At 40.2% G+C, this 16106-nt stretch overlaps 1 protein-coding gene across 2 annotated transcripts in view; it reads right to left on the bottom strand.

Annotated features, from left to right (window-relative positions):
* Pibf1 (progesterone immunomodulatory binding factor 1) overlaps positions 1-16100 on the bottom strand; it is a 181991-nt gene extending 165891 nt beyond the window's left edge. The window contains exons 1-5 of one of the 2 annotated variants that reach the window (XM_055609558.1): positions 16054-16100; positions 14552-14825; positions 10601-10701; positions 8456-8654; positions 3537-3656 (exon numbers count right to left, since the gene is read on the bottom strand). In XM_055609558.1, coding sequence (XP_055465533.1) covers positions 3537-3656; positions 8456-8654; positions 10601-10701; positions 14552-14803 — 672 coding nt within the window. In that variant the 5' untranslated portion in view covers positions 14804-14825; positions 16054-16100. Of the gene's footprint in view, positions 1-3536; positions 3657-8455; positions 8655-10600; positions 10702-14551; positions 14826-15720; positions 15916-16053 lie in introns of those variants that run through there. The other variant, XM_055609557.1, reaches the window with a different exon arrangement.
* Between the last annotated feature and the right edge of the window lie 6 nt (positions 16101-16106).

Here is a 16106-nt window from a genome sequence, read left to right as displayed (position 1 = left end):
GTTTATCCTATATTATAGGATAATATAGGAGGAGATGAGGGAGGGGCTACAGCCAGGATACAAAGTGAATAAATTGTAATAAATCAATTAAAAAAAACCAAAATCCAGGAACCATTAATTTTTTTCTATAATTAGGTGAAATCTACAATTTCTAGGGCTGGTGGCAAATTTTGCACGTGCACATTAGAAATGTCGACTGACAGCGTACATAAAAAGGGAGAATGGACAAGCCATAATCTGAAAGTATTGCTCAACCATCCCACTAGTTATGTACTTCATGCTCAATCAAATTTGCCAGTGCAAGTTTGAAATTGTAATTTACTGTTCCTCATCAACGTAATAAACTATTGAATATTAAATATCATTAGAATTAACAGTTATTTACTGAGATCCTTTTCTTTCCTATATTTTGGTTCTTATCCTTCAACTGTTAAGGGGAAAAGCAATTCCCTCAGAAATGAAGACAATCATTCTTAGAAGTCTGCCAAATATTGTCAAGAGGTTTAATCAACCCGATGTCTACTATAGTTGAATAAAGAAATATGGAACATGCATATAATATTAAGAATCTTCAAAAAGAAAAATTATACTAAAACATAGATGAACCTGAGTATATACTAAGTGAAATAAATATTAATGTGGCATGATTCTATTCATATGAAGTATCTAAAGTCATCAAAGCCATAGGAACAAAGTAGAGAAATGGTTTTCAGGAGCAGAGAGAGGGAAGGTAGATTAGTGGTTGAGGGGCAAGGCGCTGCAGTGTTTCAGGACCGAAATACTGTGGAGGCGCTACTGAACACTTCAAAGTGGTTAGAATCTTAATACAGTTTTTATACGGTGTTAAATTTTGGTACAAAAATTGGAACTTCATCACTGGCTTTTTGAACAATTTATATGTTTAATTCTGCACTTTTCATACACAAATGTAAGTAGTTATTGCTTAAGTGAAATCTCATTTTTGAACAGCTGGTACCGTTCCCCAGAGGTTTACACTTGCCTACTATTCACTGATTCCAGTTCTCACACCTTACATAAGCTCAGATAAGGCTTGGTTCACCAGCCTACAGTTCCTGGGGTCTCCAGAGTTAGGCAGAAAATTTATTAGTCCTCTCAAGTCAGACCTACTCTCACTGTTCCATTAGTGAGATTACACCTGTACGTAAGTTTCAAGTTCGCCGTTGACATAGGCCACGTAGTCACTGCACTTCTCAAAATTCATGTTTTATCAAGCTTTCAGATTATAGTCATTTGTAAGATCCATGCCATTCCCTTTAAAACACCCAACATTCAGAAGGTGTAAACTGAACCCTAGAATATTTCCTTAATTAGTACATGAAGAGATCATTCAGATAACGTAACATGAATAGTGTGGTTCACATCTTGCTAAAAACTCACTAAGTTTATTATGGTTTTAGCCATTAACCACACAGCCTGTCCCACGATTTAGCAGAGCGATGTACCTTACCATTGAACAGACCAACTTCCCAGAATCTGAAACTTCAGCCTGGCTGGCCAGGTGTCCTCCCGCCTCCCCAGGTTGCTGCCACTGGATCACAGCCCCTGTCCACTAATACTCATACATGGCACACACACTTTCTGCAGGCCGCCATTCTGGAGGCTCCTGTGTTCTGTCCTGATGCTGAACAAGCCTGGCACGCTCTTCTTTGTTAGTCTGTCTTCTCATTATAGGGGCTCAGCCCTGCAACAGATGGCAAAATCTTGTTTTCTCTCCTGAATCACTTAGGAAAGAAAACTATATTTTGTCTCAAAAAAGTAAAAAGGAACATTTACTTAATTACTAACTTCTAACTTTTATGTATGTGCACTCACATGCAAGTGACTTTAGAGGGAAGGAGAAGAGAAAGGGGCCTTGTAGGAATGGTGTAGCAGAATGAATGTGATGTGAAAGGAGAAGGGGGAATTAACGGAGTACAAGAGTTAGAAACATCTAAAGGGAATGGGGCAGTCAACAAAACCTAATGATATAAGAAAACGCCAGCAGGAAACCTGATACTTGATACACCATTCCTACTGTGAAAGAAGGTACCCTGTGTGGATGGACAAAGCTGCACCCAGAAGCTACAGGTTAGTAAACAAAATCCCAGTGCTACCTCCCAATGAGCTGCTGGCCACAGAGTCCCAAACACAATCTAGGCAACTGGCACTGCTGTTGCTGTCTCTCAGAACTCGACAATAAAACCTTATCGCTGAAGATGCCACTTGCTTATGCAGCAGGATACAGAGCTCAGGCTCGGACTGGGCTAGACTTTTCCTTCCTGCTCACAGTGCCAAAAGCACAGCATGAAAATATGTGTTAAATATAGTAACTCACTTCTGGGTAATAGAGCATTGAAAAATCTGACCTTACATAGGACATCACATACATATTTGTATGAAACTTTGTGAAGATGATGTTTTACTTTCAAATAGAAACACAGACGATTCAATGAAAGGAAGGGGCAAACTAACATTTTTCTTTACTCGAAAAGAAATGTTAAATGACTTTATCAAGATCACAGACTAAGCAAGAATGTTCAAATCTGACGTTTTAACTCTAGTCTACTGGAATTTAAACTCTATGAGGGCAGATATCATTTCTCACTGTTGTTAGCACTTAGCACGACATCCTGCACATTGTGACATACAGGGCAAACACTGGTATCAGTGCACATGCTCAGAAAAATTCATTGCATTTGACAAAGAATGCCTAAGACATTGAGAGTAGCTTCCTTTCACACTACAGACAAGCTAACCTATAAGGAGCAACTGCTGTAGAATCTACTTATAAACAATAATCTTGTTTTCATTCTAGGTTGCTGAAATTGTTGGAGAAAACAGCTCAACCTACCCCCCCCTTTAGTTATTAGAGAGTACAATGAATCAATTCACCACTATTTTTTATTTAGCTGACTATAAGTACACGATGGTATGCTGGGATATTTGATCAATGTTATAATCAAATTAATGATCAGTGTATCTGTCTGTAAATGAAGAGTTGTAAGCATGACAGCCTTATAGTTCATCAGCCAAATTAGGATACCTCTAAAAGCACATGGGTGCTATGAATACAAACATATCAGCAATAATGAGGACTGTCTTGCCAAAGCAGAACTTACGAGTCAATATAAAAGTGAGTCAGACATGTTCTTTCCCTCCTACTAATGGCACCCGTAAGAGACGTGTCCTAGTGTACATCTTACGTACTAAAGCTGGAGAAATTATAAACCCTTGTGTACACACTTAGCACACAAGAACATTCAGATATGGTTCATTTTGTGAGTTCAAAAGCATTTGATTATGAAAATGAGTCACAAGAACAAATGTGATGGTATGGAGTATAGGTTAAAACTGTGTTTATCTTGTCAATTTTTAAGATAAAGACTTCCAATTGGCCTCCTGCTTAAGCCGAAGAGCTGTAGCAGTCAGCACCCCGGCCTCATTTTCTGTCATTTTCACACTCCTTATACAGTGTTGAGAAGCTCCTTATGGAAAAGTTACCCTCTTTTTTCAAGAATAATAGAAATCATACAAACCTCTATTAGCTGCTTCAGTTGGTCTTTGCTTGTACTTAATTCTTCAGATAGTTCATTCTTTTTCACTTGTAGTTCACAGATTTCCTTTCTTAATGGATTTACTAGCTCATAGAACCGAAGCTTTAAAAACAAACAAATAAACAAAAAGCAAAATAAGCAATTCTGAATCCAAATTACTATTAAGCATTGCCACTTTGCAGTGCTGTCCTGGATGGTTCATTTTCTGCCCCTACTTACTCTAATTCGACCGAGGTAAAAATATTAATTGGAAAATTTGGAAAATCTTTTAGATTTTTTTTCCTTTCGTTTTTTTGAGACAGGGTTTCTCTATGTAGCCGTGGTTCTCCTGGACTCGCTTATTAGAATAGGCTGGCCTAGATCAGAGATTCACCTGCTTCTGTCTCCCACAAGTGATAGGATTACAGGGATGCACCACAGCGCCCAGCTTCTTTCAGAGAATTTTATTAAAGTGTATTGCTGTAATTTTTGCTGATAACTCATACAGTCTTCACCAGAGATACACACACATAGGAAACAGAATGTGCTGTCAAGCATTCAGTACTACCCATCACCAGCAGACTTGGAATACATTCTCCACAGCTACATCAGTAATTAATAAGCGTGGGTTTAAATAACAAAATCATCTACAAAATTAACTGACCTTTCTATTCTTCATCCCTGCTTGTTTTCTTCAAAGCACTTGTCAGACAGTCCACATACTAAGTGCTGTTTGTTAGGTTCTACACCAAGGTAAGCTCTACGAGAGAGGGATTTTTATCTGGTTTATACACTGCTCTGTCAACCGAAGTATAAGACTGACGAAGAGATCTATTTTCTTCTTTGCTCTTATGCCAGATAAGAGCAAATGGGAACATTCTACCATGTGGCTGCCCTTGCACTGTTAGGGGTCCTGAGGATGAAGCATGATCACACAGAGGGACCTCTCCTATCACTATTTCTATTCAATCCAGACCTGTCTTCCCACTCTTCATTTTCCTGTCTTAACCCAGGAAAGTATCCAACTTACAAGGTTCTAAGAACTTAAGAGCCATCAATGAGTAAGGAGAGAGCAATTATGGATGACTTATTTCATAGGCAAAGAACCCAAAAGTCCTTAATACATGACTGTATTGAACAAATACCCTGTAGTGAGAGCAAGTGTTAAGGCTGGTCCTTAAGGCAGTGAAATCTACATCAATCAATTACTTAAAATAATATTATATATAAAAATACTAATAAAGCAGAAAGCAAAAATGTATATACGTTTTATCTCTTATGAATAAAGCTTCAATGACAGTGCTTACAGTGTTTGTTTTAGACAGTATACTGGGCAGAAAAACTGCAACTGACCCACTTAAATCAAAAGCTGGACAAAAAGCTAATGCATGATTTTCCTTAAAGTCGCTGATCCAGAAACCTTGATCCACTGAAAGCCAAGCACAACTGCCACTCCAGGGTGGTAGGTGATGCTGCGCATTCACAAAGACTCAGTGAGCACTGTGCTGAGCGCCTAACATGTCTTATATCCTTGCAGTGGCCTTTACAGAGAGAGACATAGTACTAGCTCTCTTGTAAATGAGGAAAGAGGGAAGGCTCTCACGGTAAAATCATACCCCCCATAAAAGAATGATGGCTGCCCCGGGGACTCCTGGCCCTGCTCTCTGCTCTCAATCCCTCTGGGGAATTCACACACTGAAAAGTATTTCCCTTGTACTATTAAGAATTATTTTGTTCAATTCAATTCTCATTCTCCCATTCCGTATGATATATGAGGGTGACACTGTGGCTTTTGAAGCAAATAGGTACTGTGCCTAATTTTATATTTTCATTTATTTATGTTTTTAGATGAAGTCTTGCTTTATTGCCCAAGCTACCCACTTTGAATGTTTGGGTTCAAGAGATCCTCCTGCCTCAGCCTTCTGTGTAGCTGGGACTTCAGATAAGCACTGCTACAGCACATCATAAGCAGCCCTTCTTATGCTTACATTGTGTCCTTAAGTTTAATTTCAAGTATTGGTGGATATGCCATACAAACAAAAGAACTTTAGGCTAGAAGGCGGTGCTGATAGCAACTGCCTTGTACAAGTTTAAGAACACTAGAACTAATCTATCAGCAAGACTCTTCATCGTTACCTTTAATAATTATAAAGACTGTACTCTACCCCACTATATCTAATTAATCCCAGATAATACCAATCTGGCTCATCCTCACAGTTTTTCCTTTGGAGAATATTATAAACCACCATAAAATAATTCATTTTGTGGACTATGGAGTCACTGAAATTTTGGCCTTAAAGATACTCTCTATTTTCATGAAGGTCAAAAAATATTATCAAAAAATAATATTGGATGTTTCACAAGCAAAACCTTTGGGGTAATACAGATTTGAACATTCCTCTGATGATCGAGTGAAGGAGAGTCAGAATAAGATAAACAAGACTACCGCAAAGAAAGAGTTAGAAACCCACAAAGGAAATGAAAGGATACTTGAGAGGTGCAGAGAAAAAGATGGAGCACGGACTGCTAAGTAGTGAGCTAGGGGCTGGGGAGCTTGGTCAAGTGTCTGACGGAAACAGGAGGACTTGAGTTCAATCCCAGAAGCCACACAACAAAGCCAGGTGTAGTGACACATGATTATCATCCCAGCGCTGGGAATGTGGGGCCAGCAGATCCCTGGGGTTTACTATCTGAAATAATTAGCAAGCTCCAGGCCACTGAGACTCTGTCTCAAAAATAAATGAATAAATAAATAATACACTTATGCCCAAGGCACTGCGGCCTCCACTGCATGCACACCCATGCGCACATGAACCAGCACACATAAGCTGAAGACAGCTTCACCGTAGCAGCTCTCTGGCAGGAGAGGGTGGGCGACCAAAAGTGGCTTCCAAAAGGTACATCAAGTAAATGCCACAGTCCTACCCTCAGTAGAAGCCTGAAGCCCTCAAGAAGCTCTAGTCGAGTTTAGAGTTTAGTGGGACCCTCACTCCTGCAGCAGTGGGTCAGCATGGAGGGAAATGGCACTGCTGTCTCTCTATATGGTTCAGCGGGTGGCGAGCATCAGTCACCTTGAGACGGGACCTACCATTACAAAGTGAACGTTCTAGATGCCTAAGAACCACCAGCCAGGGAGCCTCAGTTTGATCTGCCACAACACCAGGGGAAGGAGAAGCCCAAGAGGGTGGGAGGTAGTGGACAGCATGGTGAGTGGAAGCTGACCACAGAAACATATCAGCAGCTGGAGGCTTGGTTCAGGTAGAAAAGTGTACAGAGAATTAGTCTCGCCCTCAGTGGCCAGGACCTATCTCAACTAAGAATAGTACTAGACTGACATCCCTGGGCCTTGTGTCAGCAGAAGCATCAATCAACCACTGAAGCCATCGATGTTCCATTCAGCACTGCAGAGCCTGAGAACTCTGAAGGTCCAGGAGTATGTAGCACAGCTTATCCCTCTGGAAGGATCAAATCTGGAGGTCAGTCAAGTACAAATGCAGGTCCTCTACCTAGATAGACCTGCTCTGGATGCTTCCCATACTACACGGGCCACACTGGAGGGTAGGATCTGGGGTGTCGAGAGTAAGAGAAATTACCACTCAAATAATCTACAGAGTTAAGTATGGCCAGCAGAGGTGTAAGGCACCCAAAGAAAATCTAAAGAAAAACAGATAGCTGGCTTTTGTCCAATATAGTGTCCTGAACAACATAAGCCAGAGGAAAGCCTAGAATCCACATGAACAATTAATGTGTCTCCATGGATGTAAGTAGCAGTCTTCGACTCTGAGGGCCTACCACACAGCCACTTCGACACTTCATCCTTTTTTGTTTGTTTGTTTTTTGAGTTTCTGTGTAGCCCCTGGCTGTCCTGGAACTGCTCTGTAGACCAGGATGGCCTCAAACTCAAGAGATCCACCTGCCTCTGCCTCCTGAGTGCTGGGATTAAAGTGTGAGCCATCGCTGCCTGGGATCCTTTTTTTCCCATTGAGATTTCCACCTCCATTTTGGTGTACCTTTTAGCATTTTTGTTTTTTACTTTACAGTATTAAAAATTGCTTCTATCATTTTAAAAATACACATCTAACTTTGTGTACATATATTTTTCATTAGGTCATATGTATGTTTCATCATTCAGTCCTTCATTTTCATGCTACATTGACTACACCTTGCTTAAAATATTTGTATCTTTCTATTTCTCTCCCCTTTTTATGCTTACCTAATTGTTTTTTAAATCCTTCATAATAGAGAAACCTTTTTTCTAACTTCTTCCTTGTTTCTCTTCCCCCATGTCAGTCGTCCCTGTTTTCCTTTCTTTTATTTAAGCTTGTTTATCCTACATGTACCTTCCTTTCCTAACTCCTTTCTTTATCCAGCCAGACTCAGAAAGACACATACTATGTTTTCTTTCCTATATTTAAAATTAAATGTGTGTAACTACAACCCTAGGAAGGCTTCAAGAGAGGGCAGACTTCTACAGTGGAGTGGAAAACAGAGAAGGTACCTGACTACATGGAAAAGGAAAGCAGAAGATGGAGTATTGAAGAGGAGGGAAGGAGCCACCAGCAGCGGACAGGAGGCATAGGCAGACTCAGGGAGAGGAGGGCGAGTGAAACAACACAGTGCCACATATGCAGCAGAAGGGAACCTACTACTATGCTAGCTGAAACCATCAATAAACAACTATGTAAAGAATGCCTCCACAGAAATGCCAATTTCAGTCTGAGAATGGATGGTGCTTTGTTTGTTTTCTTTGTTATTGGTTTTGATTTTTCTTTGAAACGGGACTCCTGTAGTACAAGACTGCCTCAATTAACTGTACAGCCTCAGGAGCTCATCCTCCTGTGTCCATGTCCTGAGGACTGAGACTACTGTGTGTACCACGACCCCAGCTATGGAAGTTTGCACAGATGATGCGAGACACTCACAGATACATATTCAGGAATAGAGAGCTGATCTTCAGGAAAAGATTTTAGCTTCACGTATTGCTCCTCTGTCAGCTCAAAGTCCCGCAGGTTTCGACGAACGTCTCCAGCCTTTTCTCTTAGCTGATAATTTGTCTCTTCAAGTTGCTTTTGTCTCAATAAAATGGTTTCCATTTCTTGTTTCATTAGTTCTTGATATTTTCTACATTGACAGAATTTATGGCAAGCTTTAAAAATCAAGAGTTCCATACAGTATTCCTGGCTACTATCAGTACTGAGTCATGTAACTAGTTAAACATGAAGTAATAAATCCATAAAGATTAGTAAATGTATATACTCCCAAATTATTAAAGAACCAACATTCTTAAGTAATAACTTTAAAAATTCAAATTACAAAACTATACAGTTAATCTGCTAAAGCAGTTCTCAACCTGTGGGTCATGACCTCTTTGTGGACTGAATAACTCTTTCACTGGAGTTGCCCCAAACCATTGGAAAACACAGATATTTACAATTCATAACAGCAGCAAAATTACAGTTTTGAAGTAGCAGCAAAAATAATTTTATGGTTAGGGGTCATAACATGAGAAACTGTATGAAAGGGTCACAGCATTAGGAAGGTTAAGAACCACTGTGCTAAAAATCCTTACATATCGGCTTAGGACCCTACTTACTAATTTTCATTTTTCTTTCATCCTAGTACTGCCAGACATATCATTTGAATAGAGTAACAACGAACTACATAAGGTATTCCTTCAATAAGTGAAGTCAACCCCTGAACCATTCTGGTGGTGTGGAGACTAGCTCATGCCAGAATGTCCTCAGCTGTTTCTTCACCTTACTTTTTGAAAACAGGAGCATGCCCTAAACCTAGAGGTCACCATTTTGGCTAGACTTGCTGGCCAGTAAGTTCCTGGGATCCACTTGCCTCCACCTTGTCCTGCTGGGATTTGGGAAAATACCACCACTCTGAGCTTTCACTGAGAATTTTAAAGTCCTTCAGCAAGTATTTCACTTCTGAGCCACTTCCCCAGCCAAGAGAAGAGACCTTAAAAGACACCAACAGAAATCTGAGCAGATACTGTTTGAGGAGCTGTTTTTATTTTGTGTTTAAGCCTGTCTTGTCTCCACTGACTTGCTATTTATTTATTTGCTTTTTTATTTATTTGTTTATTTTACTTTCAGACAAGTCTTGCTATGTAGCTAGAACTTAGTCTGTAGACCAGAAGTGGCTCATAGAGATCTGCCTGCCTCTGTGTCTCAGGTTTTGGGAGTAAAGTCATGAGCTACCAGATAGGTTTTTTCTTTCCCCATTCACTTTTATTGGGTGTTTCCCATGAATTTCTTATAGAAACAATGCATAATTTACTACTAACATTTTATTGTTTGTATCACTTTAAATTATATAAGTACGCTGCTGTTGGTGACACATGCCTTTAATCCTAGCAAACAGGAGGCAGAGGCAGGCTGATCTCTATGAGTCCCAGGCTAGCCTGGTCTACAGAGGTAGTTCCTGAATAGCCAGAGATACACAAAGAAACCCTGTGTCAGAAAAACAAACAAATCCCATAAGTGTATTTGCATAGGTATATTTGAAAGTAAACAGTGAATTTTTATTTTGTTTCTTTGTCTGTTAAATTTGAGATAAGGTCTCAACTAGCCGTGGCTAGCCTCCAACTCATTATGTAGCCAAGGATGACCTTGATCATCTTGCCACCACTTCCCAAGTGCTGGTACTTTATGTGTGAGTCACTACACCAGGCTTAATTCACTTTTGATAAGTATATGCCTACCTGATACAGGCATACTAAAGCAGCAAGGTCCAATAGCTGTGACAATCCAGAATGTTTTATAGAGTGAATAAAGAAAAAGTTTATCTACATATCACGCTGTGTTCAATTTAGAAAGCTCCTTTTGTCATTTATGGGCTGCTTACACAGGCCAGTTGTATTTAATGGATGTTGAATTTTAACTGAGCGTTTTGTATACTGTTATGAAAGGAACCTGCCCTTTGGTGGTCTGGATGTGAAGATAAGCATAGTAATTTAAAATTTCTCTATTACAGCCTAGAGCAAAATGTATAAACAAGAATAACATTACTTTCAGTTGATAAGTAGATGTTATGTTTCTGTGAAAAACATGTCTTACTTGGAATCTTTCTGTTGAATAGTCAACTGATTGTCTAATCTCAAAGTTAGCAGCTGCTTCTGGTGAAGGGCATCATTAAGTTTTTCCTCCAACTCTTCAATCTGAACAGAGAGAATAGAAGTTCCAAGTTCAGCTTAAAGCTAACACAACAATAACAACAACAACAACAACAACAACAAAACCACTTAACAGAAACAGAGTATGAATCCACAAAGATTCTGTGTTGAAGCTACTGTCTTCTAACTGTTTTTGCCAAGCTGTCATTCAGATGATTTTTCTCTTAACTCACATGCCCAGTTCACTGTGCCAGGAACTTCACGTAAGCACTTTACTCAAACTGGCCAGTCACTAGTTAAGTGAGTACAGCACATTGTCCACACTGCCACCCAGGTGACATCAGAGACATCCAAACCAAAATGAAGAAATGCTAAACTCACTAATCCTACAGTTTCTGAGTTAAAAAGAAAGTCTCTCTTGACATGCTTGCCTGGACTCTTATAAATTTCCTACCAATTTTCTTTCCTGATACTTCACGAACTTCTACATCCTTCTTTATTTTATCTTTAAAATGTGATACAAAAATATACCTCTTTCATGTCGGTGTCTTTGTAAAAATCTCTAGCTGTAGCAGAGCACACTCCGAGATCTTTGCCGACAACTTCCTTTGTGACTAACTGAAAAACAACATGGCTCTAGCCCAGATAAACTGTGCAACTCCCCAACACACTGTGCTTTCTGTAACCCTATATACTTGGTCCTGAGTTAATCAACTTATTCCTTTTCCCCTCCTTTCAATCCAGGCAATTCTTGTTTCTCCTTTAAAAAAAAAAAATGGATGATTTTATCAGCATTCAGCACACTTAAGAACACTTTCTCTTGCACCAAACTCCCACCTCCTGGATCATCTTTACCATGAAGCAAATATATCCAGTCTCCTCTATAGAAAACAACGAACAACTGCCTTCATCACATTACTCCTAGACATAATACCATCTCCCTGTCGTCCTTCAGAGCAAAGCTTCACTTCACATTTGTCCCGTATTATTCCAGTGGAACTATTCTTGTCAATATCTATAATGCTTAATACAGTGGTTATTTCTGAATATTCACCTGACTGGACAAAATGAAGTCAAACAGTTGAGCACTTACTATGTGTGAGACACTATTTGAAGTTCTAAAGATCCAGCAGTAACACAATACAAGTATGCCCTTGTGCTCAGGGTCCCCATAGTCTCTTAAAAGACAGTAACAAATTTGAGCTGGTAAGATGGCTTGGAAGGCAACAGTGCTCCCTGCCAATCTTAATCAGCTGAGTTAGACACCTGAAACCCACATGGAAGATGAGAAGAACTGTCTGACTCTTAGAATCTTTCCATGTCCCTCTTCCGGGAAGTTCTCTGGGCTTTAGGTATATAGGGGTTATAATAGCTGTATCAGTTGGGCTGGACTTTCCACAGTCAGTTTTTTCTGCATTTTTACTAATTGGGGTCTCCAGCAAAAGGAAGCTTGTTTGATAAGGAGAGCTCCGTTATATGGTATGAGGACGGGTTTAATGCAGATAGAAATTATAGTGGTGTAGGGAAATGGTAGTTCATAGGTTCTGCTCTAGGTCCGTGGTCTCACCAGCCAAGGGTACTTAGCTATGCTTACGGTGCCAGCCATTAAATTCCTTCTGTTGAGTGGGCCAGAAGCCCAGTTAGATGGCTGTTGGTTACCTCCTGGATGGAAGTGTTACGATTACACATTTTACAATATCTGGATTTGAAACGGGGGGCGGGGGGCACAGGAGGAGCTGGAGGGAGGAAAAGGGGGAATGATGCACATGTAGAAGTCATACATGAAATGCTAAAAACAAAACTGAAAAATAAGAGAGGAGAACCAACTCCTACAAGAGTCCTCAAGCTGCACACATGCCCTACGGTATGTGTGTTCTCACAACACAAAATGAAGAAAAGGGGTGTGTGTGTGAGAGAGAGAGAGAGAGAGAGAGAGAGAACCAGGTAAGTTTATATGTTTGTAGGTGTATAACTTGGTACAAAAAAAGGATGAAAAACTACATTACTATTTCAGAATTGCTATTATGTATTGTGTTTCTGTTGTTTGAATTCTCTCATCTCCACTATCTGGCAACCTTTCACTAATGTGAAAGAAGTATGGGAAGGCTTTCTGGGAAATGCTTAGGTTATACAAACAGTGTGCCCAGGACAGGAACAACTGCCCTTATGAAAAAGACTGACCGAGAAAGCTATTACCCTTCTGGCAGGTGAGGACACAGTAAGAGGTATACAACCCACACAGACCAGAACTCAGAACTCACCATCCTGATCTTGGATATCTCACCTTCCACAACTGTGCAAAACAAATTCCTGTAGTTTTTGTCTCAGCAGAAACAATGAGTAAGGCAACAGAGTAAGGCTCTCAGAAAGTAAAGAACAGCCTCCAGCCTAACCTGCTCCAGGGGTTCTGTCAGCTAGGAACTCACTGATGTGATACGCTGTTTCTTTACTTCATTAAAACCTTGAGGCTTTGGACACCTTCTTTTTCTAGAAAGGCATCATAATGAAATTGTTCTAGCGTCCTCATGGGTAGAGCACTTTTCTAGCACACTGAAAGCCCTGGGTTTGATCCCTAGCACACAAAAGTTAAATAAACAATAAAAATTTAAATCATTATTTTATTTTATGATTTATTTAATTTTTTTGTGTTTGAATGTTTTGCCTGAATATAGGAATGTGTTCCATGTCTGGGTCTAGTGTGCTCAGTGGCCAGAAAGCAGCATTGGAGTCCCTGAAACTGTGGGTTCTGGGACTTGACTGTAGGACCATTAAGTGCTATTAACCACTTAGCCATCTCTCCAGGCCCCTCCTTTTTACTATCAAGCTGTGTGTATATGTGTGGCATGGCAACTCTCATGAGTTCTCTGTTTTCATACATTCCAGAGATAGAACTCAGGTCCCCAGGCGTGCATGTTTTTTGTTTTTTTACCCATACCAAACCACATCACTGGTACAAAACAAATGTATTATTCTTTAAGTAGAAGGACACTGAATTATTTTAGTATGCACTGCATAGAACTAAGATAGAAGACCATGTCAACAAGAAAAGGATAATCGAAACAGAAATACACTGCTACACAGAGATGCTTATGCAGGAAGAGCTAAGACGAAGAGTAAAGATGGAAAGAAAGTTCACCATCATTAAGAATAAGTGTCTTAGGACCAGAAGTAGCAACACTAAAGAACATGTCTTAATGTCAGTCACTATTTCTTAAGGCTAGCTTAATCTCTACTGCATAGTCTACACACTACCCTGGGACTAAATAACTGCACAAGCAGAAATACAAGAACTAGGCCATCCTGGCTAACGGATGACACACTTGCTAAAGACAACATCACTTAAGTCTGACTTCTATGCTACAGTAACTCTCAAGACACACAGTAACTGTGTAGGAAGGTAACCAGGAAATCAGACTTCTAGAGAAAAGACAATTCAGATTCCACAAGTCAGTTATGACCTTGAGTCTTACTACCAACCAGTCAATCCCATCACATTTGGTGAAGCAGAAAATACATATCCCACTAATGCTGGACTTTTCAAACTTGAGCCTTCAAAAATAATGTCCATATACACATTTAAACACCCCATTTTTAATATGCAAAGTATAAAAAGGCAGTACCGAAAGAGGAATGAGAAGTGTACCGTTTAAGTTCCAATGAATCACATGTCTTTTTGGTTTCTGTTTTGTTTTTGTCAAGGTCCCTTTAAATAGCTCTGGACGTCACTATGTAAACCAGGCTGGCCTAGAATGCACAGAATCCACCTGCCTCTCTTCTAAGTGCTGAGATTAAAAGTGTGGACTACCACACCTGGCCTCTATACCAACTTCTTACTTACCTCCAGTTTAATGACAATAAAGCATGTAAAAGTAACAAAATTTCCATCTGATCTTACCTTTGTAATATAATCCATTTTCAGATTGTCAATCATCATATTTTTTTGGGATAGCTCGATTTTCAGTAACTGGATATTATGAAGCATTTCTTTTCTTTCAATTAACTGCCTGGTGATTTTGATTTTACCCTCTCGCTCTTCTGATGAGGACACATCATCTGTATGAATGGTGGTTTCTAAACTAATATCTTCAGATTCCAGAGAACTAGAGATGTTTACTTTTTTTGATTCCTTGTTAGTTTTTCGAGACATTTTACAATTCTGAACCAATCTTCTGTAGAGTGAAAAGAAATAAAGTTAAGCATAGCAAAAAACTACTTCAGGGCATATTGTGCATTAATGAGACACTAAAGACTGCCTAGATCATTGGGCATCAGAAGGTTCCAAATCTAAGCCAGATCATTACTGCGAATCAGTGCTCACATCAAACACAGATTCACTAAATCCCATCATGACCGCATGCACCCCTTTGGCCAATACATGTATCTTGGGGCAAGAATCTTTAAGAAAAGAGGGAAATAAGTCGTAAAAAAGAGAAGATAAATCCCTATGTCGCCAAGTATCCAAACTCAAGGAGAGAATGACTTCTGATTTTGTCAGTGTAGGACTGCGCAAAGTTAGCATTTAAATCCGGAAGGATCTAGGCACACAGAAAAGGTTTGTACGTCGGTGGATGGTAGTGGACATCGACATTATGGGCTTACACGTCAGCTTGATTTTACAGGCCAGGCATCAGGGAAAAAAATTGAAAACAGGCTCTCAGTGAGATGAAAAAAAAAAAAAATTCAAAAAAGTTGAAAAATTGAAGAGGTTAGAAGAGGGAAAATTCGAATATTCTAAATAGCACATCTTAGCCTTCACAAGGATTTTAGTAATTGCCTTGTTTAAAAGACTACACGATTTAGTAAAACAGTCACAGAATTGGATATTTCACTTTTTCTAAAAGGAACGCCAAGGAAGGAGGGGAGTGTGTTGGGAGGAACAGGAAGAGCTAGAGTACAATCGGCCTCTTTTCCTTTTTAAAGGGAAGAAAGGAAAAATCAAAAGCGAATCCTCGCGTGGGTGACAAAGGACCTGGGACGGGCTCCTCCCCTTATAAATTCTAAACTCGATGCATTTTAGCATCTTTGCACCGCGCGTGAAAGGGAAACAAGATTCCTGGAAGCTACCTCTCAAGAGTCAGTAACTCCGCACACCAGGCTAAAATCAGCTTCACCTCGCACGCGTGGGAGAACCGAACGCGTCTTCGGTCAGCAGCTCAGGCTGCAACCCCTCAACAAAAATATCGGAGCCACCGGACCGTTAAGAGCGGTCACCAAGACAACCACCCGCTCTGCCGCTGAAGAAGTCGGAAGAAGCCGGGGTGCGCAGGTGACCACGCCCTCCCCTTCCCGGAAGCCAGTTTGTGGCGGTGCATGCTGGGAGTTGCAGTGCGGAGGAAAGGCCCGCCCAGCTGGGGGCGGAACCCGCCTGCTGTCGCCCAATTGTGAGGGAGCTTACACCGATCAGTCCGGCTTGGTGTTTTCTCGCGAGACGAGGGTAGTAAGAGCTGGCG

This window comes from Psammomys obesus, unplaced genomic scaffold, assembly GCF_907164565.1.
Source record: "Psammomys obesus unplaced genomic scaffold, mPsaObe1.curated_primary_1811, whole genome shotgun sequence".
NCBI classification, from domain to species: domain Eukaryota; kingdom Metazoa; phylum Chordata; class Mammalia; order Rodentia; family Muridae; genus Psammomys; species Psammomys obesus.
This window is presented reverse-complemented; position numbering and strand designations above follow the sequence as displayed.